Here is a 24429-nt window from a genome sequence, read left to right on the forward strand (position 1 = left end):
TGTATATATGATATAATTTTTCGATAGATTTTTTTTTGAATGAATCCTCTTCTACCCCTAGCTTCACCCATGAGTTCGATACTCATTATTTTTCGAGTGATCTAATTGTATAAAATATTTATTTTATATTTGTCAGTGTATACAATTTAATTATGTTTTAATTTGTTAGTCTAGTTTTGACTTGACATAAAGTTTAAAAAAGTAAAAGAAAAAAATGAATCTTCCGTTCTTACACTAAAGATTTATAAAATATACCAAAATACTATTCGGTTTTGAAATAAAAGAGTTTTCAAAAGAATGAAAAGATACATTTTTTTAAAATCAAACTAAAAAAATAAGACAAACAAATTAAAGAGAGTAAAATCTTTTAAATTTTATGTTTATGGAAGGTCTTTATTAAGATTCCATAAATATTTTTGCCTTTTCTATGGTGGGGATTGGTTGGTCTATACTATACCTTCTTTTGTCCTTTTTGGTTCTTGTTTCCTTCTATAAAATACATATTACAATTCACTCACCTCTTATATAAAACTTCCCTCTCAATATCTTTTCAATATTATCTTCTCTTTTTTCCTCTACTTCTTCTTTCAAGTTCATACAAAAAAAATGGAAGAAATTGATTCTTTATGGAGTTACCAAGAGGTAAATCATTTATTTTCTTGTTTCTTCTAGTATCATCCAGAGGCCTCTTATTAAAATTTGGTTTTTTAAAAACCTCATTGGGTTATGAATGCATCATTTAAGTTGGAGTTCTGTTTGGTTACATTTGAATCGCCCAGTACTGTTATTGGGTAGCCTTTCCTTGGGTTCATAGAGTCTGGTTTTAGTGTCCAATTTTACTCTGTTTTTGTATGTAAAGTACTGATGATTTATTGAATTGGCCACTACTGAATTTTGTAAAAGTAAATGATGTTGAATTTTCTTTTTCATAGTTGGTGATTTTATAATATTGGACTGAGACGAGCTTAGATAGAAATTTATGGACCAGTTGAGTTCATAGAATTTGGATAATTGTATTGAGACATAGTAGTTATTGTTTTTATTGTTGGCTTAGTGGTTTACTACAAACTTTTGTTGGGTAAAACTATTATACTAGTGACATAGGGGTAATCTTTAGTGAATTTTAAGAATTAATCATTGTTCACATTTACTTCTTTCCTCTTAATTTATGTGCTACTTGAAAGTCAAATAAGTAAGTTTTTTAATTACATTTTTAAAATATGTCTTTTAGATATTTTGAATTGTTAATTATATATACTCTTCGGTAAATTCCAAAAATGTAAAATTTTTAAAATTCTATGATTGACTTTACCTTCAAAATTTAAAAATTTGACTCTCAAAATTCGAACTGTGTCATTACTTTTCTAATTTTATATAATATTTGGTGCTGACTGATAAGCTTCATGACCTTCCTAATGGCCCCTCTTTATGACTTTGCTAGTACTCCCAACTTTGAATAATAATAACTTATTTATATTCTAACAATTATATAAAAAAAGTAGTAGTTGCATTTGAAAATTCTATTAATTGCATTCATTATATTAATATTTCTTTCATGACTATGTGAAATGAGTTAAAAAAATTGATTATATTTTTTTTGTGACTTTTTTGTAGACTATGGATGAAATGAAACAAAAGCTTTTGTACACAAGTCTTGAAGTTGAAAGACTCAATATGGAAGCAAGTGAAGAAAAGAGGAAGAACAATCAATTAATCCATCTCATAAAATTAGCTTATCAAGAAAGAGATGATGCAAAAAATCACCTTCACAAATTACTCAACAAAATAAATCAATCTCAAATCAACAATATTGATAGTAGTCCTCATGCTACTACTACAATTGAATCAAATAGTCTTAGTGAAACATACAACAATTCATCTCCTATTGAGTCATTTTTGGATGTTGTTTCATCTCCTGATCACCTTTCCAATTACATTGTTCCTGTTATCACGCAACAAGTAGCTAAAATTGATGATGATGATGATCAAGGTTCGTTGGTTATCGATAGACTTGTCAAGGGGAAGACATTGCCTCAACAAGGCAAATTTCTACAAGCTGTGCTTGAATCAGGTCCACTATTGCAAACATTACTTGTAGCTGGTCCACTACCTAGATGGCGTAATCCGCCTCAATTTAAACCGTTACATATTCCTCCGGTTACGATTAAAAGTTGTGAAGGTGGGATGATGATGAATAATTATGGTCAATTTGGTTCATCATTGATCAACAATACTCAACCTTATTTTGAGATGTCTTGTGCATCATCACAAATGTTGTCACCTTATTTAGGTCCAAATTGTAACAATTTTGTCCATATAGACAAGAGACAAAGGTTGCAGTGACACAATATTTTTGTATAAAACTGATTTTTTTAAAAGTGAAATAGCTTTAACTTAATGATTCCATCTCTGTTTCAACATTTTTTTTATTCGCTTTGTGATTTCTTTTCATATGTTGCAAGTCTTGTTGGGAAAACAGACCAATTGCATAAGTATTGACTTTGTCATGAAAAATCACAAGCAATTACCTTTAAAATTCAACAAAGACTTGTATATTGCAAATTAACTTCTGATACTTCAATAGAGTCCTTACACATCATGAGGGTTAGACTTTTCAAAAAATTATGTTTCATGAACAAATGTGTTTGTTCAATTTAAGACCTTCAAATATTACTAACTAACTCAACAAGTACATGGTACACATTAAACATTTGATGGGAGGTAGCATATAGTGAGGGATGGCAATGGGGTGGTGCGGGCGGGTGGGTTGAGGTTAACTCGTAAAATATTCAATTCGCCCTGCCTCGCCCCGCATAACATTTTTTTTTCATTTTCAACCCGTTCCACCCTGCCCCATATAGAACCCCTCCGCATAACCTGCCCTACATACTTTCTTTAATATTTTTTTTTTCTAGTTAAGTTTGATTCTAAAAATAAAATTCATTTTTCATTAAGTTGTATTAATTTTATAAGATAGTGACCTAAAATTTTATTTTTAGAGGTCAATTTGAAAACACGTACGAAATTGAATTGCTTTTATTGAACCATTTTTATTTACTATCTTGAATATTTTAGTAGCTTTAAAGAAATTATCTTAATAAATAATGCTCTATCACTCTTATAACATTAAAGAATTAGAATTAAACCCACATAAAATCACATATACCAGCAACCCGCCCCGCCCCTCCCTACATTAGTTTTAAAAAAATCCACTTCAACCCGTCCCGCGTCCCACCCGCCCCACATAGCCTTGAACCCACCCCCCTCACATCCCCCATTGCCATCCCTACATATAGTTGATGTAGTAGTCAAGAAAGCAACTTAGTTTATGTTGTTCGGTTACTAGAAAACATTTTTTGAATTGAGATTCTTGAATTTTAAAAGGTGTGAATGAGAAGTGAAATGTTTTTGTCCAAAAGACACCAAGAGAAAAGATAAAATTTGAATAACACATTCACATCGAGTGAGTTATGACTTTTTTTGATAATACACAATAACAGTTGTTGATAATATCCTTTGCTATATAAATAAAATAGCTTTTCTCATGTTTTTTTCTTCAAAAAAAAAAAGAAGAGTTTTTTGATCCTCTATTGTTCTTCTTCTTGTACATTAATAATTCTCGTCTGATTTAGTATTGTCAAGTGAGCTCGAAATTCACCACATGTCCGAAAGACACCAAGAGAAAAGATAAAATTTGAATAACACATTCACATCGAGTGAGTTATGACTTTTTTTGATAATACACAATATAGTTGTTGATAATATCCTTTGCTATATAAATAAAATAGCTTTTCTCATGTTTTTTTCTTCAAAAAAAAATAAAATGAGTTTTTTGATCCTCTATTGTTTTTCTTCTTGTACATTTATAATTCTTGTCTGATTTAGTATTGTCAAGTGAGCTCGAAATTCACCACAAATTATGGTATAACTACATTAATAAATAAATCATTCTATTCTAAAAGTATATATTCATTAATCATTACCTCAACTACCTTGATCAGAATAATTTCCTTACATACAACTACAAGTGGAAAGTTTGTACTAATCGTCAACTATCAAATGTTCAATACCAAGAGCATATAATTTTAACTTATTTTTATCATTATATGCTTATACGTATTTTTAAAATTAATTGAAACACTCTAAAAATATTTAAAAACTATTTTAACTTAAAATCATTTAAAATATGTCAATCCAAACAAACTCGGAAAATGTTCACCAACAGTTTCAACTTCAAGTTTCACTGTGTCCTTGCCGTTACAGTCTCAGAGTGGGTCCCATTCATCTGACGTGTCCCACAGTAATTACCGAAAAAATAAATTAAAAAAGATATTCGAAAACGGAACATCAAAAAGAGGAAAGCGGTCATTTCCCCTGTCTAAAACCTCATTCTCCACTTCCCTCCCGGAGTAAAATCACCGGCGATCTGCAGAACGGGACTCCGGCGACCTTCCGTAGACTTCTCAATCCGTAGTGATCTTCATGTTTCACTTTCTCCTTTATCCCTTTTTTACATTTATATAACGTAAAACGAAACACACACAGCTGCGCATAGGTGTTTTGTGTGTTGTATTGTATATAGAGGTGGCTGCGGTGGGTAGATTGGATGGATATGGCGGAGCCACTATCGCCGCCGTTGAAGGACAACAAGCTTTTCAAAGGAGTTTTTGCTGTGGGCGGAATCATGTCTACTCTCGTCATCTACGGAATATTACAGGCATATTTCTCAAAATCATCATCTTCATTACATATTTTATGTGATTAGAAATAAGCGTGATCAAACTTTGTATGTATTTCAATTTAAATGACTCTATTTGACTGAGCATGGAGTTTGAGATATGCATTTTGACTAGTGAATTATTTCAGTGGTAGCGAAAGAAAATAGCAAATTGATGGTTGCAAAGTCGGATTGATATAAAAAGTATCACATCAACTTTTGTAGTTTGAATTTTGTTTAATTTGAATGATTGGAACTAGGGATAGTTTGATTGAAAAGAAATGGTGCAATCACGTTGGGATGTTCTAAAACGGAAAGAATGTCAAATAAAGTGAAACAAATAGAGTATGTTCTACATTATGAAAATGTATAATTGCTTTAAGTATCACTGTATTGCTCGGTACTTATTTTGGTAGGAGTGGTAAATGTAATTGTACAATATTGTTAAGGGATTTAGGAAGAGAGTACTACGTATGCCCGTAAGGGAAAAGGAATATGAGGGGGATATACTTGCAACTTTGGTAACTTATTCATATGCAATTGACATAAAAAGGGGAAAAATAAGCTTTAGTTATTAGTGTATACTACGTAGAGCATTTTAAGACGTTTTTGTCTAATGCGTTGGAACATTGTTGAGTTGTTTATCTGACATCGGATATATAAAGAAATAGAAAGGGTTTTTAAAGGTCTTGGTCGACTCGACTCTTGCCGCTAGATTTTGGTTTAAATATTTAGATTCTTTACTAGGTCAAGTTGGCAACCGTTGGCACACCAATATTCATACTCGTAGCTCTGCATGGAGTCGTGTGTGAACTTCAGATTTAGGTTACACTTGCAGAAGGACATTGAGTTATATATAAAAGGCTCTCATTGAATAAGCAAGTGCATCTAAAGGAGTTGAAAAAGGATTGGACAACCACTCTACTCATTGGGAGTTGAAAAAGGATTGGACAACCACTCTACTCATTGCCTTAAAGTTTGGGTTGAATATGTAAATTCTTGTAACAAATTTGATAATCCGAAAAGTTTTTGATGTTAAGTATGCAACAGGATGAAATGGAGGAATAGCTTGGGGTATTTAAGCTTTTAGAGCATTGGGCTAGTTCTTGCCTAATATGCTTTAATTTTCCTAATTCTAGAAGTTTAAGTGTTCCATTTCTTATTAGGAATCAATGAAAGGAACGTTTTTGGTATTAAATTTTAGCATAAAGCATTTTCAATTTATTTATTTTAAAGGACTTGTTCCTTCATGATTTGGCTATGGATAGGTAGAGGTAGATCGAAGAAATATTGGGGGGAGGTGATTAAACAGAATATGACGCAGTTGTAGCTTATCAAGGACATGGTCTTAGATAGATAGGTGTGGAGGACATGAATTAGGGAAGAAGGTTAGTAGGTAGAAGTGCGTCTATACTAGTAGGTACGCGTGCATTGTCTTGTCGTCCTACTATAGTCGTAGTATTAATCTTGTAGTTACTTTTTCTTCGATTTCTATTACTATTTGTTGTTTCGTGTAGTTATAGTATTGTATTAATGTTTCAAATTCTTTTAGTACTCAAGATTTGTGCTTTCAAGGGGCCCAAAGGATTTTACAGAGGAAGCCACAAGGTGCGGGTGTCCTGCAGGACAAGTTCTGTTCTAAATAAACTCTTATAAGTGCATTATATAGTCAGAAGAGGCCTGCAGGAAAAGTTCTCTTCTAAAGAATCTCTCGATAAGCAAGTTAAAAGAGGCACAAGGACTTTATGTATGAGAAATATACATGCAAAAGAGCTATTGAGATATTTCTCTCTGCAAAAATTATGCCAATACAAGTCAGTATGATTGAGCTACGTCACTTTATTCATCTTCCTATACAGTATTTTGGAAGTATGGATCTCATGTAACACATCTGACATACTCATTTGAGAGATTACTTAAATAAAGCTGCTAAAGTTACCATCACTTCATGTGTGATGTTTCAAGAAGAACTCAAAGATGGAGGGTTATTCTCTCTTCAAACCAATCCATAGATGACGAGTATGGAACTGTTTCAGCGGGATAACTGGGGGTCCCAGCTCTTCAACATTTCTCTTACAAGCAATAGTGTAGGGCTTGTCATGAATGGGCAGTGGCTATGAGATCTATGTTGTGTACAGTCAATTTATATGTGTGTAATGACTTTCCAAAACATAGTGAGTAGCTACAATTGTGTAATTCCAGTGTTCAACCATTCCCTAACAATGGAGTCCGTGACTTTGAAGGGCATTATTGAGTCAAGCAACCGAAACCGAGAAAATAACTCATATATGAGCTAATTATAACTAACTAATCAGCTTGGACTATACCTAGCAAGACCGTTTTGCAGTTTACTCGCTAGTGTCATCACTCATTGGATGAGCCATTCTATTTGTGCCAGTTGAGTACGTTTGTCAGAGACCCAGGCAAAAAGCTTTGTACCTTACCACAAAAACTTTGCTATCAATATTGTCTGGCCCAGTTGCTCCAAGTAGACTTAACCATTTGACTTCTGACATTAAGAGGAAGAGAAGCCCTTTTGAGTAAGGGCTCTTGAATTAGAGTTCTAACTCACCCTTCTTCTATTTCTACCAAAAAAGAAAAGGAAAAAGAAAAAGAATTGAAGGGGAGCATATGGAGGAGAGGAATAGAGCATAATACTATATTTAGCATGCTATAAAACAAATTAGCATAAAGGAAAACTACAAAATTTTAGGTTCTTTCATTAATAACTAATAATAAGTAGTCTACATTCACTTATTCTCTTTAGCAGTTATCATTTTTGCAAATTTGTTCCTATGCCCATTTCCAAAGTTCAAGTGCTTAGGCCATATGCGCCCTAACTAACACTTAACCCGAGTATGTTGTAATTTAGACATCATTTGAGTTTTACAGTGGGAGCCACATCGTGCAATATAGTCATCTAGATTCTACTTAGGCATCTTACCAGTATTACACATAAAACAACTCTTCTCTCTGTGTTTATATGTCTCTTTTCTGTTTTCAATTGATTCTCATGCAAAGTCTGCTGCATTTTCTTTCTTTTACTTCCAGAGTTTACATGTTAAATAGACTCATAGTAACTTATACCCCGCGCACCAAAAATGAAGGACTGATGTGATCACGTAGGAAGCAGCTGTTGACAATGATCTTTGTAGCATTCAATTCCTTGATCTATATCCTCTTCTCCAGTTTTCTTAAATTGAAGATACAACTTAGTACAAAAGGGCATCTTCTCCAGTTAACACAAGTAATTTGAGGTTTCGTCTGCACTTTGTTTCTTTAGCTGCATATTTCAGAGAAATGGCATCTATAAGTATAGCAGCATCTATGCGCTGTTCAACTGGTTACGTTGATCTCATGTTTAATCCCATATTTATAAAGCAACACATTTTTGCATTTAAGTTGGATATTGCATATTTTTATTTCCTTGACATGGTGATGAAATTTGTTCTTGCAGGAAAAGATCATGAGAGTTCCTTATGGACCAAACAAAGACTATTTTATATACTCATTATTTCTTGTCTTCTGCAATCGGATTACCACCTCTGCTGTCTCTGCTGGAGTTTTACTGGTACAATTCCAGGCTATAAGCACAGATGACTTATTCATCTAATACTGCAAATGTACCCTTCATGATTCCAATCTCTTTTGAGAGCCTCTTGACAAGGCAGGGAATGAAGTCTTCAGTATTTGACAAGTGATTCTTGGGAATTTTGTCACACACCGTACTAAGCATTTGCCTCCAATTCTCTGATTTGCAGGCAAGTAAGAAGGCATTGGACCCAGTAGCTCCACTCCATAAGTATTGTATTGTTTCTGTGTCTAACATCCTTACAACAACTTGTCAGTACGAGGCAAGTTTTATCTTCTTCCTTATGGTTACATGAAAATGAAGTAAAAGACAAAGGAGAATACATATAGTAAGCATTAAACAAAGAAGATTGTGAAAAGAAAAAACAAACACATAGAAGATTTGGACAGAAAAGATGTAAAGAGCTTTGACAATTGTGAAGTAATATCTAACAAGTACTGATAGTTTTGATTCTTGCTCAGGCTCTCAAATACGTCAGCTTTCCTGTTCAAACCCTGGCAAAATGTGCCAAAATGATACCTGTAATGGTAAGTTAACTTGCCATTTAGGTTGTGTTGTAATTGCTGGAAAATGTAGTTTTTATAGTTCCTGGTAAGACTGGTTTGGAATTATGTAGTCAGCTTCAATTATATAATTTGTTTGAGTGTTGGCATTGCTGTTCAAAGGCTTGTAGCTATGACTTCTGGCCCGTGATACCATATCCATCTACTTTGAAACAATGAAATGTGAATTTGCCCATTTGTATGAAAAATTTAACTGGTGAAGCGCACTAAAACTAAAGTTATAAGGTGTTTTCTAGGTATTCTTTTGGCTATTTTAGGACATAATTTCAATAAAAACCACCTCATTTGCTAAAGTTAAAAGTAACCTTTTTTCATTTGTTATTCTGCCTCTTTGCATCTCGTAGTTATACATTGTCTCACCTACAATGTTTTGTTTATACAAGTAAAACACTATTGAGTATGCTTACCAATTTGATACTCATCTTACTTTTCCTTTTGTATTCATGCAGATCTGGGGCACTATCATCATGCAAAAGAAGTACAAAGGACAGGACTATTTCGTGGCATTCCTAGTCACACTTGGCTGTTCATTATTTATTCTATATCCGGTAATAACTAATGTCTTCTTCTAAACACCTTTGTGTTTCTCTGAATTGCCACTAAGCTAAATTATTATACGAATTATTTTGCATGAATCCTTCATAAATCTTTTGCTTTGTATTAACCTTTTCTAGTAGCCATGATTTAGCAGAGGAGACGTTGTCTCAAAAGACTTGTAATCTCTGGGAATCTTGCAGATTTAGGGAAAAATAGAACACAATGGAAGTAAAAGATCCATATATGTGAGATTCCATCTGGATTAAGACACAATCATGTTGATAAGCTTACAGTAAGGTCCAATGTTTGCTGGAGTCATTTTAATCTTCTACATTTGTATGCCATTAGAAAATATAAAGAACTATTAGTGCTAGACAACCTAAATTATTGGATAATGGAAAAATATTGTTTCAAATGGAGCAAAATGGATAGAGGGGATTTTATACCTAACCCCAACTATAGAGCTTGGGATTAAGGTATAGTTGTTGTACTGGATCTCCAAAAACTCGGAGGTATGGAAACATACATGTCTAATGGACAGGTGCAATGGCCTAAATATGTTACGAGCTCTGAATGAGGGATTACTGGGTTGAAATTCCTACACTCTTTTATTGGGAAGACATTAAATGGGCAGCTTCTACTGCACCTACTGGCTCCCTAGAACTTTCATGCTGACCTGAAACACCAGAACAAATAGTTTACTGATTCCATATCTTTCGAATGAACGATTGCATGACATTATACTGTTTACCTTGTTGAGGGACTGTTCTGAAGCCAGGTATTTTATCCTTCTAGTCCATATTAAGTTAATTGTTGGGGTATGACACACCCTTTAAGGAAAATGCTTAAGGACATAAATTGAAGGCTACTTTCCACTATTACCCTTTTGATTATTTCCAAACTAGTCTCCTAGAAAATGTAAAGTAGTTAAGAACCTTATTAAATGAAGGTTAAATATGGAAAAAAGTCCCGACAATTTTCTTGAACTTTGAATTATTCACTTATTTTGAACTATGAAAGAAGTCCCAACAATTCACTTAACATGGACTAGAGGGAGTACAATTTATTAGCCCGAAACAGAATTATGTTCTAGCGGCTGATTCTCCAAACTAATATACGGACTTACTAACAAGATTATTGTTTCTGGCACACGTGTTTGTGCTGGGTAGTGTTCAGAATATATTTTCCTGTGCAGTTATATCCTCGAGGCAATATTTTTACAGTTTGTTTTTGGTTCTAGGCAGAAGGGGACACTAGCCCATACAGTAGAGAAAGGGAGAGCACCATTTGGGGAGTTTCTCTTATGATGGGCTATCTTGGGTATGAATTGATATAATCCAACATTTAAACCTTTGGTCATTGAATTAATGAATGTTAAGAGAACCAGCTGGATTCGATTAACTTGAGACTTTCTTGCGAATGTGTGCCAGAGATCTAGAAAACTAGGTTCAAGCTTTCTATCTCATATCTTGTATTTGAATGAGTTTTGTTTATCTTAAAGGTTCTTATAGTGTTCTCTCTTTTTCCTTCCTTGATATACTGTCTTTCACCTTATTCGCTAAGATATCCAGAAAAAATAATCTGACTCCTAATGCTCTATGATTGGAGCATCCAAGTCAATCAAAGGTGGAGAAAGATCAGAATGTGCTTTATAGACCGTATGAACGATTAACACTTAATACATAGAAACTAGAAAGTCATCTTTTGTTAGATTTCTGGTGAACAAATTATATGTTACTTGGCATATCAAATCCATCTCTTTTGCTTTTGCAACAAATTCTTACAATTCTATTTACCTTATTGCTCAACAAGCTCTTCTAATTGTTCACTAGCAGATGAGTTATTTTGAGATAGGAGTCAAAAATAAAAATATCAAAACTTCACCCCACAAGCAGATACAAAATTCTAACTTAAGAGGCAAATATACCCTTATTCAGTTCTCTTTCATTAGTTTTTATTAAAAGGAGAAATTTTGTTATCTTAGAATTGAATAGTAGTTTGTTAGCTTCTGAAACAAGGTTTTAATAAAGCATTTGATCTCACAGGTTTGATGGATTTACGAGCACATTCCAGGATAAACTTTTTAAAGGCTATGATATGGAAATACACACTCAGATATTCTACACAACTGTCTGTTCTTGTCTTCTTAGTTTCACTGGTAAGATCTCAATTATTGCAGTTGCAAAACCAGTTTCTGCAACTAATGAGTAGTGTGTTGGAGTTGATATTAAGATTCAATATTACGCACTCAAGGGTGTGGCCTAGTGGTCAATGAAGTGGGTTGAGAACCATGAGATCTCGGGTTCAAATCCTAGCGGAGACAAAAACACTAGGTGATTTCTTCCCATCCTCTGGAATTAGTCGAAGTGCGTGCAACCCTAACACCAGGGTTAAAAAAAAATTCAATCTTACATCTACAAAGATTACCGGACTAGCTGCTGAACACTTCTCTACAAATTTAACTATTTTGTTATTTTCCATGTCTTCTCACTAAGCTTGTCATCTCCAATAATTTCCATGGTTTGCTGGGAAGACGTATAAATCACGGTGGATGGTTAGTTGTTGGTTGAGTGTTGCCTCGCTCTCTTGTCGGATAGGGCTTGGTGGTAGTTTGGAGCACCGTATCTGCTTCTCCTTTCATACCAGTAGTATTAGTGTTATTCTCGTAGTTTCTTGTTCTTCGATTTTTGTTGCTATATGTTGTTTCTTGTACTTTGGTTATCGTATTATTTAGCTATTGTTATTGTTTTTCTTTTAGAATGCTATGTAATCCTTCCTTAGAATTTACCCTGGCTGCTTCACTTTTGCACTTTCTTTTTTCCCAAACTGCTTTGAAATGCTTTCTTTTTCTTTATTTGAGCCGAGGGTCTATCGCAAAATAACCTCTCTTCCTCCACAAGATATGGTAAGGTCTGCGTACACACTACCCTCCCCAGACCTCACTTGTGGGATTACATTGGGTTTGTTGTTGTTGTTGTAGATATTTGCTGATAACATTTAAATTGATTCTATAAATTATCTGAAATGCAAATTCATGCAACAGCTGATGAGTATGAAGGCTTGGTTAGCTTCCAAGCTCAAGTGTGTTTGGCCTTGAATTACGTTTCAGTTTAGATCCAAAATTTTGACTATTCTTAGCACTATGTGCCTTCCAAGTTTCCTCAATGTTCGTAATAACATCCATGCTGTGTACTGCATATTATTTGAGCTTTCTATTACATGAGTGTGGATGGAACTCCATCCCAGACATCTGCATTCACAAGTGCAGAAATTCTTGACAGCTACTTAAGAACGTAAGGTTCAATGATATGCATGTATTGTCTTTTTTTGTTAGGCAGGATATTCAGTTGAATGACACATTTTAAATGTTTATGGGTATCCCAAGTTTGTGTTGAGAATGTTTATCTAGTTTATGTTCTAATGACTAGATATGACTAGTGTTTTATTTCCCATTTAGGTATGATCATGCAAGGCAATCTTCTCATGGCAATTGATTTCGTATCTCGCCATCATGATTGTTTCTTTGACATTGCTCTGCTTTCGACTGTAAGTTGTTTTAAAATAGATAAATCTTGATTTTCTTAAATGGAGATTCTCTGTTCTCTGCCAAATTGTGCAGACTCGTTTCTGTCATTAAAATGTAATTATATCTGTTTACGTTCTTTGTTACAGGTAGCAACAGCTAGTCAATTCTTCATTTCGTACACAATCCGCACATTTGGTGCTCTAACCTTTGCAACCATTATGACCACAAGACAGGTAATAAGAAATAGTTCAAGGGTTTGAGAAAGTGTTATGCTCTCCACTTAGGATGTGTTTGATATGAGGGAAGGGGAAAATGACTTCCAGGTCATTTTCTGCTGTTTGGTATGACGGAAATCATTTTCGATGTTTTACATTTTCTATCAAAAAGGAGAAAAATGACTTCCCTCACTTGTGGGTGGAAGTTTTTGTTTTTTGGGCAAGGTATTTCGTTAATTGAAAGACATCAAGAAAGATGCAATAGTACAAAAGTACAGAGTAAGCAAAAAGATGCAACAAATTAACTCTTTATAACTGTATATCAAGTTATGACTAGGGAGCTAACAAAGTCCGGAAAATGGTCAGTGCTAGTAAACATCTAGCTTTGATGGAGTGATTAGGCATTGAGATTCCATCAAAACCTCTTCAATTCCTATCGGTCCACAATACCCAAAAAAGAAAAATTATTGCAGGGATCATTAACCAAGTCTTCTTGATGTTTTTATTACTCTCCATAGACTACAACTAGCATAGGCCTCTTTCACATTATGTGGCATGACCCAGTGAAGTCCAAAAATAAAAACATGTTCCACAGGTCAGCAATGATTGCACAATGTACGAAAAGATGGTCAAGTGTCTTAGGACTATTTTGGCACGTATGACATCTGTGAGCAAACTAAAAGCCCCTTCTGTTGAGGGTATCTTGTGAAAGACAATCTTCATTTAAGGTAATCTAGCTGAAGCAGATAAACTTTGGGTGGTAATTTTTTCCTCCATATTAGGCCAAGAGTCAATTATTCCATTTCGAGAGTGTAGCATTCTTTCACAGAGAGTCTTGTTGTGTCCCCAGATCAAGGAGTCAGTTGTGTCTTCTACTATGGTGCTAGTCCAGTTTGGGCAGCAGGCTTAATAGACTATCCACCTCTCAATCCTGTACCAATCTCCTGAGATGGCATGGATGTCCCAGCTATTGCCAGTTCTGTTCTGCATGAAAATCATTTTCCTTATGACTATCTAATATTAGTCTCTAGTATTCAAAAGTTTCATCAAAACACTCACCAGTTAGCTGATATTATTATTGATTTTTAATAGATTATTTTTTCTGGAAAATGTTTTTCACTCACAAACCAAACACCATAAATATTTTCAATCCTAGGAAAATGACTTGTGTCTTACCAAGCGCACCCTTGGTGGCCTTGTGCCTAACCAATACTGATGATGCTCGATTAAATTGATGTAGTTGTTGAGCATTTTGCTGTCATGCTTGTGGTTTGGCCATCCCCTCAGCTGGGAGCAATGCGTTGGAGCTGTAAGCATTTACTTCATTGTCTCTTGGCTTTGGAAGCTGAAACTTTCAGTTTTTTTGTTTTATTTGGGGAGAAAGTTGTTTTACGGTTAGTTTCATTATTTTTTTCAGGTTATCGTCTTTGGGGCCCTTTATGCAAGAAGCTTCTTAAATACTAAAAAGAAACCACCGTTAACTATGGAGAACACAGAAAATAGAGCTTCAAGTCCGCCAAAAGGAAATCCATAGCAAGACCTTGAAGGATTCCGATGTTTGTTGTACAACTGATTTGACTTTGCCCTCTCTGAGATAAAACTAACTAAAGGTGGAATAGATAGGACTTCTATTGTAGGGACTCCGCGTGGAAGACTAGCTTTCTGGTTGGTATTTAACAACTTGAATCCAAGATTTGAAACACATTTTAACAACCGGCCTCAGGTATTCACTATTGTTGAAATAGACACCCATAAGCTATAGAAGTACTGAGTTTTTCTTCCCCATTTTTCGGTGCTACAGAAAGACTCAGCTTTGGTGAAGTTGTTATCTCTCTCGAGAAACGAACTACAGTTTTATCTTGGCAGAACCAAAACAGATAGTATATTGCATTACTTTATGGAAAAAAGATGACAAGTTTTATATAATATGACTCTTGAGTGCTGAATTTCTTGTATAGGCAGATACACTATGGATGCTATTAAGACCACTGTGTCTGGGCTTGTGGAAGAAAAGTTTCTGCTTTATATTTGTTGTTAAGATGAATCGATCAATGGACCAAAATAAGTTCGACTCAGTTCATTTTCCAGGAAAGCTACTCCAAGCATTAGTGGCCGATTCGAATTAGTACAAAAATTAAATGTGAGTATCGGACACTGAGTAGGCTAACAAAAAAAAAACGGAACATTTTTTTGACTCAATCGTCCTAAACTTGGAGATCAAATTACAAAACCAATAGCATGAGGTAAATGATAAGTCCATTGTTTGAGAAAATATCATATGTTGGTGTAACCTTTATGTAACTGAGTTTGTGTATTATTTCTCCTCCGTTTCAATTCGTTTGTCTTAATTATTTTTGGAAAGTCGAAGGATATTTTTCTTTTTACAACTCTTTCAAATTATTTAGTACTAAATATTGTACATTAGTATTAGATATTGTGATTCATAATGTATTTTTTTTTTTATTTCAAAAAAGTTCTGAATCCATGTCGAATATTCGTTAGTTTAAAGGTTGTACATCGAATCAAGCCAAACAAATTGATAAGAAAGAGTATCAAATATCAAAGATGAAGTTAAAATACATAAAGTTGGAGAAATTTGTCATGTAGTGGCTGTAGTTTAGTGGTAAGAATTCCACGTTGTGGCCGTGGAGACCTGGGCTCGAATCCCAGCAGCCACAAAATATTATTATTATTATTTTTTTTTTTGTTCTTCAGCTTTTCATTTTCATTTTGTGTTTCATGCTATATTGATTAGGCTCACCAATTTGGGCCTCTTAATCAAAATAGACCCAATTTACAAGTACATAAAATACTCATGACTCATCTAGGCCTATTTAATTATTTTTAACAGAGAATTAGATAAATTCCACTAGTTTAGGAGCTAATTACTTAGATATACTCTAGTTTGCAATATAACATATTTCCTCAAATTTTAGTGCAATCAGATACGTTCAAATACAAGTATCTCAAGATACATGAGGTCAAAATTATGTGTAATTTGTTCTTGATACATTGTATTCAAGTGGATTCGCATGTATTTAGGATACATAACAAATCTCACTCGCCTCTCTCTCATCTCGATCGTCACTCTCTTATGTATCTAGTGTCCCATATACATGCGAACCACATCAGATACATGTATCTAGTGTGATTAACATGTATCTTGGATCATAACAAATCTCACTCGCCTCCCTCCCCATCTCGCTCGCATCTCCCCCTATTTTAGTGTATCTGATAACAAAAATGCATGTATCTAAATGCATCTTCCTTAATATATGGTAGAAAACTCTTAATTAGTGATAAAATACATAATATGTTGAAAGTATAGATAATAATAGTAAATATGGTAATTAAGTATGTCTAATTATGTAGTTTCTCCTAAAAAATAACACAAATTCCATTAGTTCTAGGCCTAATTATGTGCTTTTACTCTAGTTTTTGAAATTACCTTTTGTACCACATTTACTTTGCTAGATATATGTATCTGGCATACTCAGATACGCTTATATCAGATACCATGTATCCAAATGTGATTCACATGTATCTTGGATACACTTACACTCTCGCTCGTCTCTCTCCTATCACAATTGTCTCTCTTCTTTGTCGCTTGCCTCTCTCCCTCTGTCAATCGCCTCTCTTCCTATGTATCTATATTTCAGAATGTATCTAGTGTTCCATATACATATATCTAGTGTGATTACATGTATCTAACTTGAAGTCTAGCATAAAATTATTAATTAGTGAGACAATATGTAATTATTTCAAACTATAGATCAAATTAGTATTTATAATAGGAATTTTGGTTTTTGGGCCGGGTCATGCTAGGAATTAGATATCTTTTCCTTATTTTTTTTTAGAATCAAAATGTTATTTGTTACAATTTTGCCTCACGTATGACAAATTTTGTTTACACAAGTACACAAAGTGTTGTTATTAATTTTGCTCCAAGTATGACATATTACTTGTGCTTGTCAAGACCTAATTTTAAAAATGTATGTCCTAAATTTGAACTATCAACGTCTTCATAAGTTTTAGACCTAGGTACTTGAAATTGGGAGCAACTTTTACGAAGTTTTAACTATATAAAATTTCGTTCTCACCAATATTTTCAATTTTTATTTTTTTGTTTTTAGTCCATTTTAAAAAGGACAAGGTTTTAGTCGATTTTCAATTTTCTCTGTTTCAATTGTTTTTTTCGTTTTTAGTCCATTTCATCAATATACCTATGTATTTGAAATTGTTTTTACTCCATTTTCCACTAGGATAAAACATGATTTTTACCCTATTTTTTTACACTGATTCAATCAAAATATTTGTGAAAATAGTCACTGAATTTATATAAATGAGAAATTTCAATAAAAAAATAACCCTCAGAAACATGTGATTACAAAATATTTAGAGCAATCTTATTAATTAAGTTCATTAGTAGTAATTAAAGATGAACTACTTATGTGATGAATAAACAAAATTCATCACTCCAAAATGCCTTATCAAACAAGAGAAACGAAAAGAGTTGGATAAAATTAAACGAGATATTATAGTTTAAGAATGTTTCTTTATGTTCTCCGATTGTACGGTGACAACCAAGAAGCATTGCATATTGTCTGAAATTCGACCTTTAATGAACGAATCAAACATATTGAAGTAAATTGTCATTATATTCGAGATAAAACTACTTTTTCTAGTTATGTTTCCACTCATAATATCTTTAATAAGGTGTCACATTATAAACACTTGGGGTATTGACTATAAACAAAATGGTTATATGTATATTTGGTAATATATATGTGTATATTATAAATTATGATTATGCTAAATATAGGAATTCTAGGCCTAATGTATTAAGGATTTGGGTAGGGGAATTAGGAATTCTGTTATTTTCTTGTGTATATATAGATAGTATAACTAATGAGATGGGGTGAAATTTTTTCCAACTATATTATGCTCTTATTCATGATTCTTTGGATTTTTAGGAAAATATTTTCTTTCGTATCCAATTATCCCTTAGAAATATGATGCGTCCTTTTCACCCAAAATAAAATATTTGAAACCTATATTGTATTGTATGTATTACTAATATATCTAAGTTGAAGGAGTTTTATTTTTTAAATTGAGTGTATGGGAAAGGAAAATAGGCGAGAGAATTATAAGGTGAAAATTGAAATTTTACTAATAAGATGAAAATTTACATAAATAATCAACTGAGCTATTAAAATTTCCAAAAGAATAATATTAACATGTCAACAAAAAATCTAAGATGGAGCACGAATTTTCATTCAATTAAAAACGCTTGTGTTTTCTTTTATCAGTATAAGCACACGTAAACATAATCATTAACATAATGACGTCCATATATATTTATTTCCTAGAAATATTATATTGTCCTTATATTATTTATTTTTTTAGGTAATAATAATGACATTCTTTTGAGTAAACAATCCTTCCCAACGATTTTTATTTTTTTTGGAAATTTTTACAAATAGCCATTGTTAAACTTAGTTATACTCCATTACTATGTTTCCTTTCATTTTAATCCGTTTTAAAAAGAATGTCTTTTTCTTGTTAGCAAATTTTTAATTACAACTTTTCAGCACTACAAATTTAAAATCACAAAATAAAAAGAATAGTTTGCTATATTTAACATATTTTTAATTTTATACCAACAAAACTTCATAAAAAAATATCTCGAAAACTCTATGAAAATCAAATTAGGTCTGAACGAACGAATCAGTATTTTACCACCAATCACAAGTTTTAATGTTCGACGTAGTATTCATACAAAAAAATTACAATAAAAAAATTCTTTATTAACCACCATTTATTTCAGAGATCCCTACGAAAATCTTCATTTGTCTAGGTACTATCTAACATGTCATGCCAAAATTTAACTACTATTTTAAAACATCTTTTTTTTTTCTTTCTCAATCGTAACGTTCATTTTTTGCCTATCGAAAAGAACATTTATTATAAGAAGCCGTCCAAGCTTTTAATTTTTTCATTGGAATTAGTCAACTACTCTACTAAAATAATAGGAGTACTTAATACAACAAATAAAAGCACACAAATATGTAAAAGACAAAATGATTTATATATTTAGTTTTGTTGGTCAGTTCCATTCAGTATAACGTTTCTATGCATAATTAATTACATACAAATTAACAAATCATTTTTTTTTTGTTTTATCTACACAAACTCTTCTCTTTTGTCTCGTAAACTTTCAAATACACATAATTTATCGACCTTGTGATGTTGGTGTTGACATGGACGGTGAATATGACCCGCTCCACCCCATACTAGAATCCGAAAAACAAGCACCATGAAATAAATCCGATAAGTAATTTTGTAAATCATCAGGGGCAAATCGGATAATTGACTCTGTTTCGATGTCCAATTCTCCCCGATACGTCTCGTAAAACGCTTGATATATCGAAATAATCTTACTAGCCAATGATATTTTGACGCGGTCGCGGAGTTTTGGGTCAGGTATGACCCATGAACTTTGTTTCCGATACACCTCCTCAAAACTCGAGTTGAATTTGATGAAGCATTCCTTCACTTCTGACGATGATATTTCAGTCGTAAGATTCTCAGGTATTGATGTAACTACTTTGCTCCATCCTGTCCTCTCGTACTTTGACATGTACTCTTTCACCTTCATTTCGTGCTTTGAAATCCATTCGGATCCAAGTAGGAGCTTCAAGTTCGATTCCCTAACCTTCAAAACGACGTAGTTTAAGTTGTTCGCTAGGAACAAATAGGACAACCCTACGTCCTTATATAGTTGTGCTTTACCATCGAGTTTACATAGAAGGACAAGCACGAGCCACGTGAGTCGTACTACGATGGGGGAGGACGGAGAGTCCCCGTCCCCTGATGTAGGACTCAAGTAGCAAGACTCCGACAACATTTGTATTGACATAGGGGAGCAATCAACGACTATATCAGAAATCGCACCACTATAATCACCAAGGAAAACAAGATAGTTCATGACATATCGAGTTAACGGGTGAATTCCACCACCAAGAACCACCTTCGAGGAATCTTTTTGAACGGCGGTTTCAAACTCAGACAACATAGCTCTAATGGCATCACCGAGCTTACCCAGTGATGCCATTGCCTGAGCTTTGACTACCGCCATTGAATCAAAGGTGAATATCGATTCAAGCTCAACCCAGAGCTCACAAATAATCTCATAGATATCTAAGACTCTAAACATTTTCTCCGGAGATAACTTCTTGAACTTCATCACCATTTCCGGGAACACGAACAGAGTAAGAGCACCATCATTAGCAATCTCTGAGAAACACGAATCTCTAATGTTTACAGAGGAAGAGAATACATAATCACAGAGAATTCGTTCTCCGCGAAACAGAGCATTGACAGCAATCTTTACAGAGCTCAACCAATTCTTAATTTTCATCTCCATTAATTCCCAATCCATTTTCTGAACTTGGAAAGAATTCAATTTTTCAATCCCCAAGTAAAACAGAGTTTCATCGATGACTGATTTTCGATTAACTTTGTACAATTTTACGCATTCTCTTCCATAACCAGCACAAATCATACAATCAGCAATGGCTTTCAAATCAGCCATGACAGATTCCGAAACTTCGTCTTCCATAGATGATTTTGAAGCTCTTGATGACGATACCGTTTCATGATCAAGAAAGTAGCTACTACCCGATAAAATAGTGTAGAATTCTTTCTGGAGTCTCTTAATAGCAATTTGAATGAGATTATGAGCTCGAACGAGTAGTTTAGAGGTGGACTTATCTTTAATAACGAGCTGCATCGCGTGTTGTAAATCGTTAACGGATTCAAGAAGGCGTTTGGCTTCTAAAGGGTTGTCGCGAAAGAGATTCGCGACTCTGTTATAAGAGGTAGAGGTAGAGACAGAGGACGCGTCGAGATCCCATTTCTTGATAATTGATTGAGAATTTTGTATTGTTTCTTCCATTAAAGATTCACAAAAAGAGGTGGATGATGATGAATAATTATGTGAAGATGATTTTGATGATGAGAAAAAGGGAGTCTTCATTTGTAATTTGTTGTTTTTTCCAAGAAAGTTTTGTTGTTTCTTTCGAGAGAAATGAAGAGATGTGTAAAGGGAAAGAAGAGGGAAATACAGAGTAATGGGATTGTTTGAAAGGGGAAAGGATGGATATATATATATATACATAGTGATAATGTTCGTGAGACAAACCAAAATTTGAAGTTTATGAGTTCGAATTTCTAGTTTTTTTAAGTTATTGGGTTGTTTTCAATTAGTAATTTATATATATTTGGTGATTTTTTTTTACTATACATTCAAAGTTTGAACAAAAATTACTAGGTTTGACCGAGCGCATTAACAACACATTAGTTTCACCTATCATCAAAGCGACCACTTACAAGTATCATATTTTTGTAAGTTTGCTATCGGAATTATCATGTGTTCACCAATTATTTATCAAAATACACCTCAGTTATAAGTTGTTTCCTTCTTCCTATTTGAAATAGAGATAAGTATTGAAAACACTCTTAAACTTGACGTGAATTATTATTTTAGTCTCCTAACTATTGACAACCTTAAAAACACTCCTTTTAAGTCATTTGTCATCCACCTATGCGTATATGTGGAATTTTCTATTGATGTGGCGTACACATAGATATGAGTAAAAAAAAAAAAGAAAAAAAACATTTAAGTAACTAAATGTTAAAATTTAGTAAAGAAGAATTTTTTTAATTTTTTTTCTTTAACTCACTCCATCCACTGCCCAAGTACCCCAACCCCACCACCCACCTCCACAACCTCACCCCCAATTTTTTAAAAATTTTTAATTTTTAAAAATACTTTTTATCCAACACCATCGAGTACCTCGATTTCCCTCCTCCCTAAAAAAAAAAATTACTTTTAAAATAAAAATATATTTTTTCTTATCCCACTCCTCTTCCATCCAAATTAAAATAAAATTAAAAGAATATTTTTGGAGATGGGCGGGTAGTGAGGTGTGAGGCTAGGGGTACTAGGTAGGGGATGATGAGGTGGGGTGATAAGAAAAAATAATTTTTAAAAAGAAAAAAAGTTATTTTATCTTCTTAAATTGCTAAATTCTTAACCTTTAATTGTTTATATATTCTTTAACTATTTTTCTGTTACATATATCTATGTGTACGCCACGTCAACAGAAAATTTCACATATACACACATATGGTATAAGAGGGGTGTTTTTAAATTCACTTAATCAAAAGGCTGTGAATAGTTGATGAACTAAAATAATAATTCATACCAAGTTTAAGGGTGTTTTCAATACTTATCTCATTTAAAATATCATCATTGTTCAAGTGGAAAAATGAAACTACTATAACTGAGATATATTTTAATTAACAGTTGATGATAGTTCAAAAAAAAACTTAAAACTCCATTAATGGAGGTTAGAAGCATACTGAATTACAGAGAGAAATCAGAAGGAAGAGAAGAGAAGAAATATTATTGAGCTGAATGATTCTACTGTTACATTGAATCTGATCACTTTACATTGTAGCTTAATATCTATTTATAGACTGTAATATTGTAACCACCTTCTTAACTAACTATAGAAGCTTCTAGAACATTCTGAACAACTTAACTAACTCACACCATACAACTTGCTTAATCTTCAATGTTGATCAACACTCCCCCTCAAGCTTTATGGTTGAAACACATTCTTCATTCCAAGTTGACTCATTAAGCTGGTGTATTGAACCTTTCCCAAACCTTTAGTTAGTGGATCAGCTAGTTGGTCTTTAGTGTTTATGTGTTGAGTTTTCAGCATGCCTTGACAGATTCTTTCTCTAACAAAGTGACAATCAATGTCAAAGTGCTTTATTCTCTCATGAAAGATTGGGTTAGCTGCAATCTGAATAGCTGCCTTGCTATCACATATCATATTTACTGGTGTGGTTACCTTGACTCCCAACTCTTTGTATAGTCCAATCAACCAAGTTATTTCAGCTGTACATAATGCCATACTCTGAACTCTGCTTCAGCTGAGCTCCTTAAAACTATCTCCTGTTTCTTTGACTTCCAAGAAATTAGACCTTCTCCAAATTTCACCAAGAATCCTGTAACTGATCTCCTAGTTTCCATACATGCTCCCCAGTCAGAGTCACAGTAAGCAGTAAGTTTAGTAGTGTCTTCTGCAGGCATTAACAAGCCTAATCCAGGTGCTTCTTTGATGTATCTGACTACTCTAAGAGCTGCATTCATGTGTGACTGCTTAGGACAATGCATGAATTGACTCAAGACTTGTACTGAGAATGCAATATTTGGTCTTGTCATAGTCAGATATAAGAGCCTTCCCACCAGCCTTTGATACTTTGTAGTGTCTGTTAGTATGTTGTCACCTTCAGCTATCCCTTCATTGACATGCTCATCATATTGAATTGATGTGAACTTTTGATTCATTTCTAAAGGTGTGCATGCTGGTTTTGCTCCCCCTAGGCCAGACTCAAATATCAATTCGAATGCATACTTCCTTTGTTACATGAGTACGCCTTTGTTGGACCTGGAGAACTCAATTACTAGAAAGAACTTTAACTCTCCTAAATCCTTCATCTTGAACTTCTTCTGAATGTCTAGTCTAGTGTCACCCAGGAGTTGTTGATTGTTTCCAGTGATGAGCAAATCATCTACATAAACCAACACCACAACAATATCATTTCCAGTATGCTTAGTATATAGTGAATAGTCATAATGACTTTGCTTGAACCCTATATCTACCAAGGCTTTAGTTAGCTTTATATTCCATTGTCTTAGTGCCTGCTTGAGTCCATATAAGGACTTGTGTAGTTTGCAGACCTTGTGAGTCTCCCCCTGTCTGGAAAACCCACTAGGAATAACCATATAGACCTCCTAAAGAAGATCACTATTGAAGAAGGCATTATGAACATCCATCTGATAGATATACCAACCCCTGGATGCAGCAAGGGCCACAATAGATATAGCAGTCACCATCTTAGCAACAAGACTGAAAGTCTCTCCATAGTCAAGGCCTTCCTTCTGGCTAAAACCCTGTGCAACCAATCTTGCTTTAAATCTTTCCACATCCCCTGAGGAAAGGTATTTGATCTTGAAGATCCACATACAGCCAATGAGCTTCTTTCCAAGAGGGAGATCCACTATACTCCATGTGTTGTTGCTTTCTAATGCATCTATCTCCAGCTGCATTGCCTTAACCCAAGCAGGATCAACAACAGCCTGTTGAAATGACACAGGCTCACACAAAGCTGAGTAGGCTTGAAGAACATGTTGATAGGAC

At 33.8% G+C, this 24429-nt stretch overlaps 4 protein-coding genes and 1 non-coding gene across 5 annotated transcripts; 3 read left to right on the forward strand and 2 right to left on the reverse strand.

Moving 5' to 3' along the window:
• The first annotated feature begins 537 nt into the window (after positions 1-537).
• LOC125840736 (uncharacterized) lies at positions 538-2343 on the forward strand. The gene is made up of 2 exons (XM_049519709.1): positions 538-642; positions 1615-2343. Exons 1-2 carry the CDS (start codon positions 607-609, stop codon positions 2341-2343), a joined length of 765 nt encoding a protein of 254 aa, XP_049375666.1. The 5' UTR covers positions 538-606.
• A 2118-nt stretch (positions 2344-4461) lies between these two features.
• On the forward strand, positions 4462-15076 carry LOC125840735 (UDP-galactose/UDP-glucose transporter 5B-like). Its single transcript, XM_049519707.1, has 11 exons — positions 4462-4717; positions 8175-8288; positions 8479-8571; positions 8771-8836; positions 9322-9420; positions 10650-10729; positions 11455-11567; positions 12867-12955; positions 13082-13168; positions 14391-14459; positions 14568-15076. The coding sequence occupies exons 1-11, from the start codon at positions 4607-4609 to the stop codon at positions 14682-14684; spliced, it is 1038 nt and encodes a 345-aa protein (XP_049375664.1). The 5' UTR covers positions 4462-4606; the 3' UTR covers positions 14685-15076.
• Positions 15077-15756: 680 nt separating this feature from the next.
• Positions 15757-15828, forward strand: TRNAH-GUG (transfer RNA histidin (anticodon GUG)). Its single transcript has one exon. It is a non-coding gene; the product is annotated as a tRNA-His (tRNA).
• A 3554-nt stretch (positions 15829-19382) lies between these two features.
• LOC125840734 (exocyst complex component EXO70H1-like) lies at positions 19383-21220 on the reverse strand. The gene has a single exon (XM_049519706.1). It carries the CDS (start codon positions 21186-21188, stop codon positions 19383-19385), a length of 1806 nt encoding a protein of 601 aa, XP_049375663.1. The 5' UTR covers positions 21189-21220.
• A 1894-nt stretch (positions 21221-23114) lies between these two features.
• LOC125840761 (uncharacterized mitochondrial protein AtMg00240-like) lies at positions 23115-23576 on the reverse strand. The gene has a single exon (XM_049519734.1). It carries the CDS (start codon positions 23574-23576, stop codon positions 23115-23117), a length of 462 nt encoding a protein of 153 aa, XP_049375691.1.
• Positions 23577-24429: the final 853 nt, after the last annotated feature.

This window comes from Solanum verrucosum, unplaced genomic scaffold, assembly GCF_900185275.1.
Source record: "Solanum verrucosum unplaced genomic scaffold, falcon-dt-bn FXZP01000187.1, whole genome shotgun sequence".
Lineage (NCBI taxonomy): Eukaryota > Viridiplantae > Streptophyta > Magnoliopsida > Solanales > Solanaceae > Solanum > Solanum verrucosum.

Excerpts from the sequence above, each read along its gene's own strand:
- LOC125840734 (XM_049519706.1), bottom strand. The coding sequence starts at position 21,188 with ATGAAGACTCCCTTTTTCTCATCATCAAAATCATCTTCACATAATTAT.
- LOC125840736 (XM_049519709.1), top strand. The coding sequence starts at position 607 with ATGGAAGAAATTGATTCTTTATGGAGTTACCAAGAG. Across the intron at positions 643-1,614 it reads CTTTATGGAGTTACCAAGAG|ACTATGGATGAAATGAAACA; the intron begins GTAAATCATTTA and ends ACTTTTTTGTAG.
- LOC125840761 (XM_049519734.1), bottom strand. The coding sequence starts at position 23,576 with ATGAATCAAAAGTTCACATCAATTCAATATGATGAGCATGTCAATGAA.
- LOC125840735 (XM_049519707.1), top strand. The coding sequence starts at position 4,607 with ATGGATATGGCGGAGCCACTATCGCCGCCGTTGAAGGACAACAAGCTT. Across the intron at positions 4,718-8,174 it reads TCATCTACGGAATATTACAG|GAAAAGATCATGAGAGTTCC; the intron begins GCATATTTCTCA and ends TTGTTCTTGCAG. Across the intron at positions 11,568-12,866 it reads TTGTCTTCTTAGTTTCACTG|GTATGATCATGCAAGGCAAT; the intron begins GTAAGATCTCAA and ends TTTCCCATTTAG.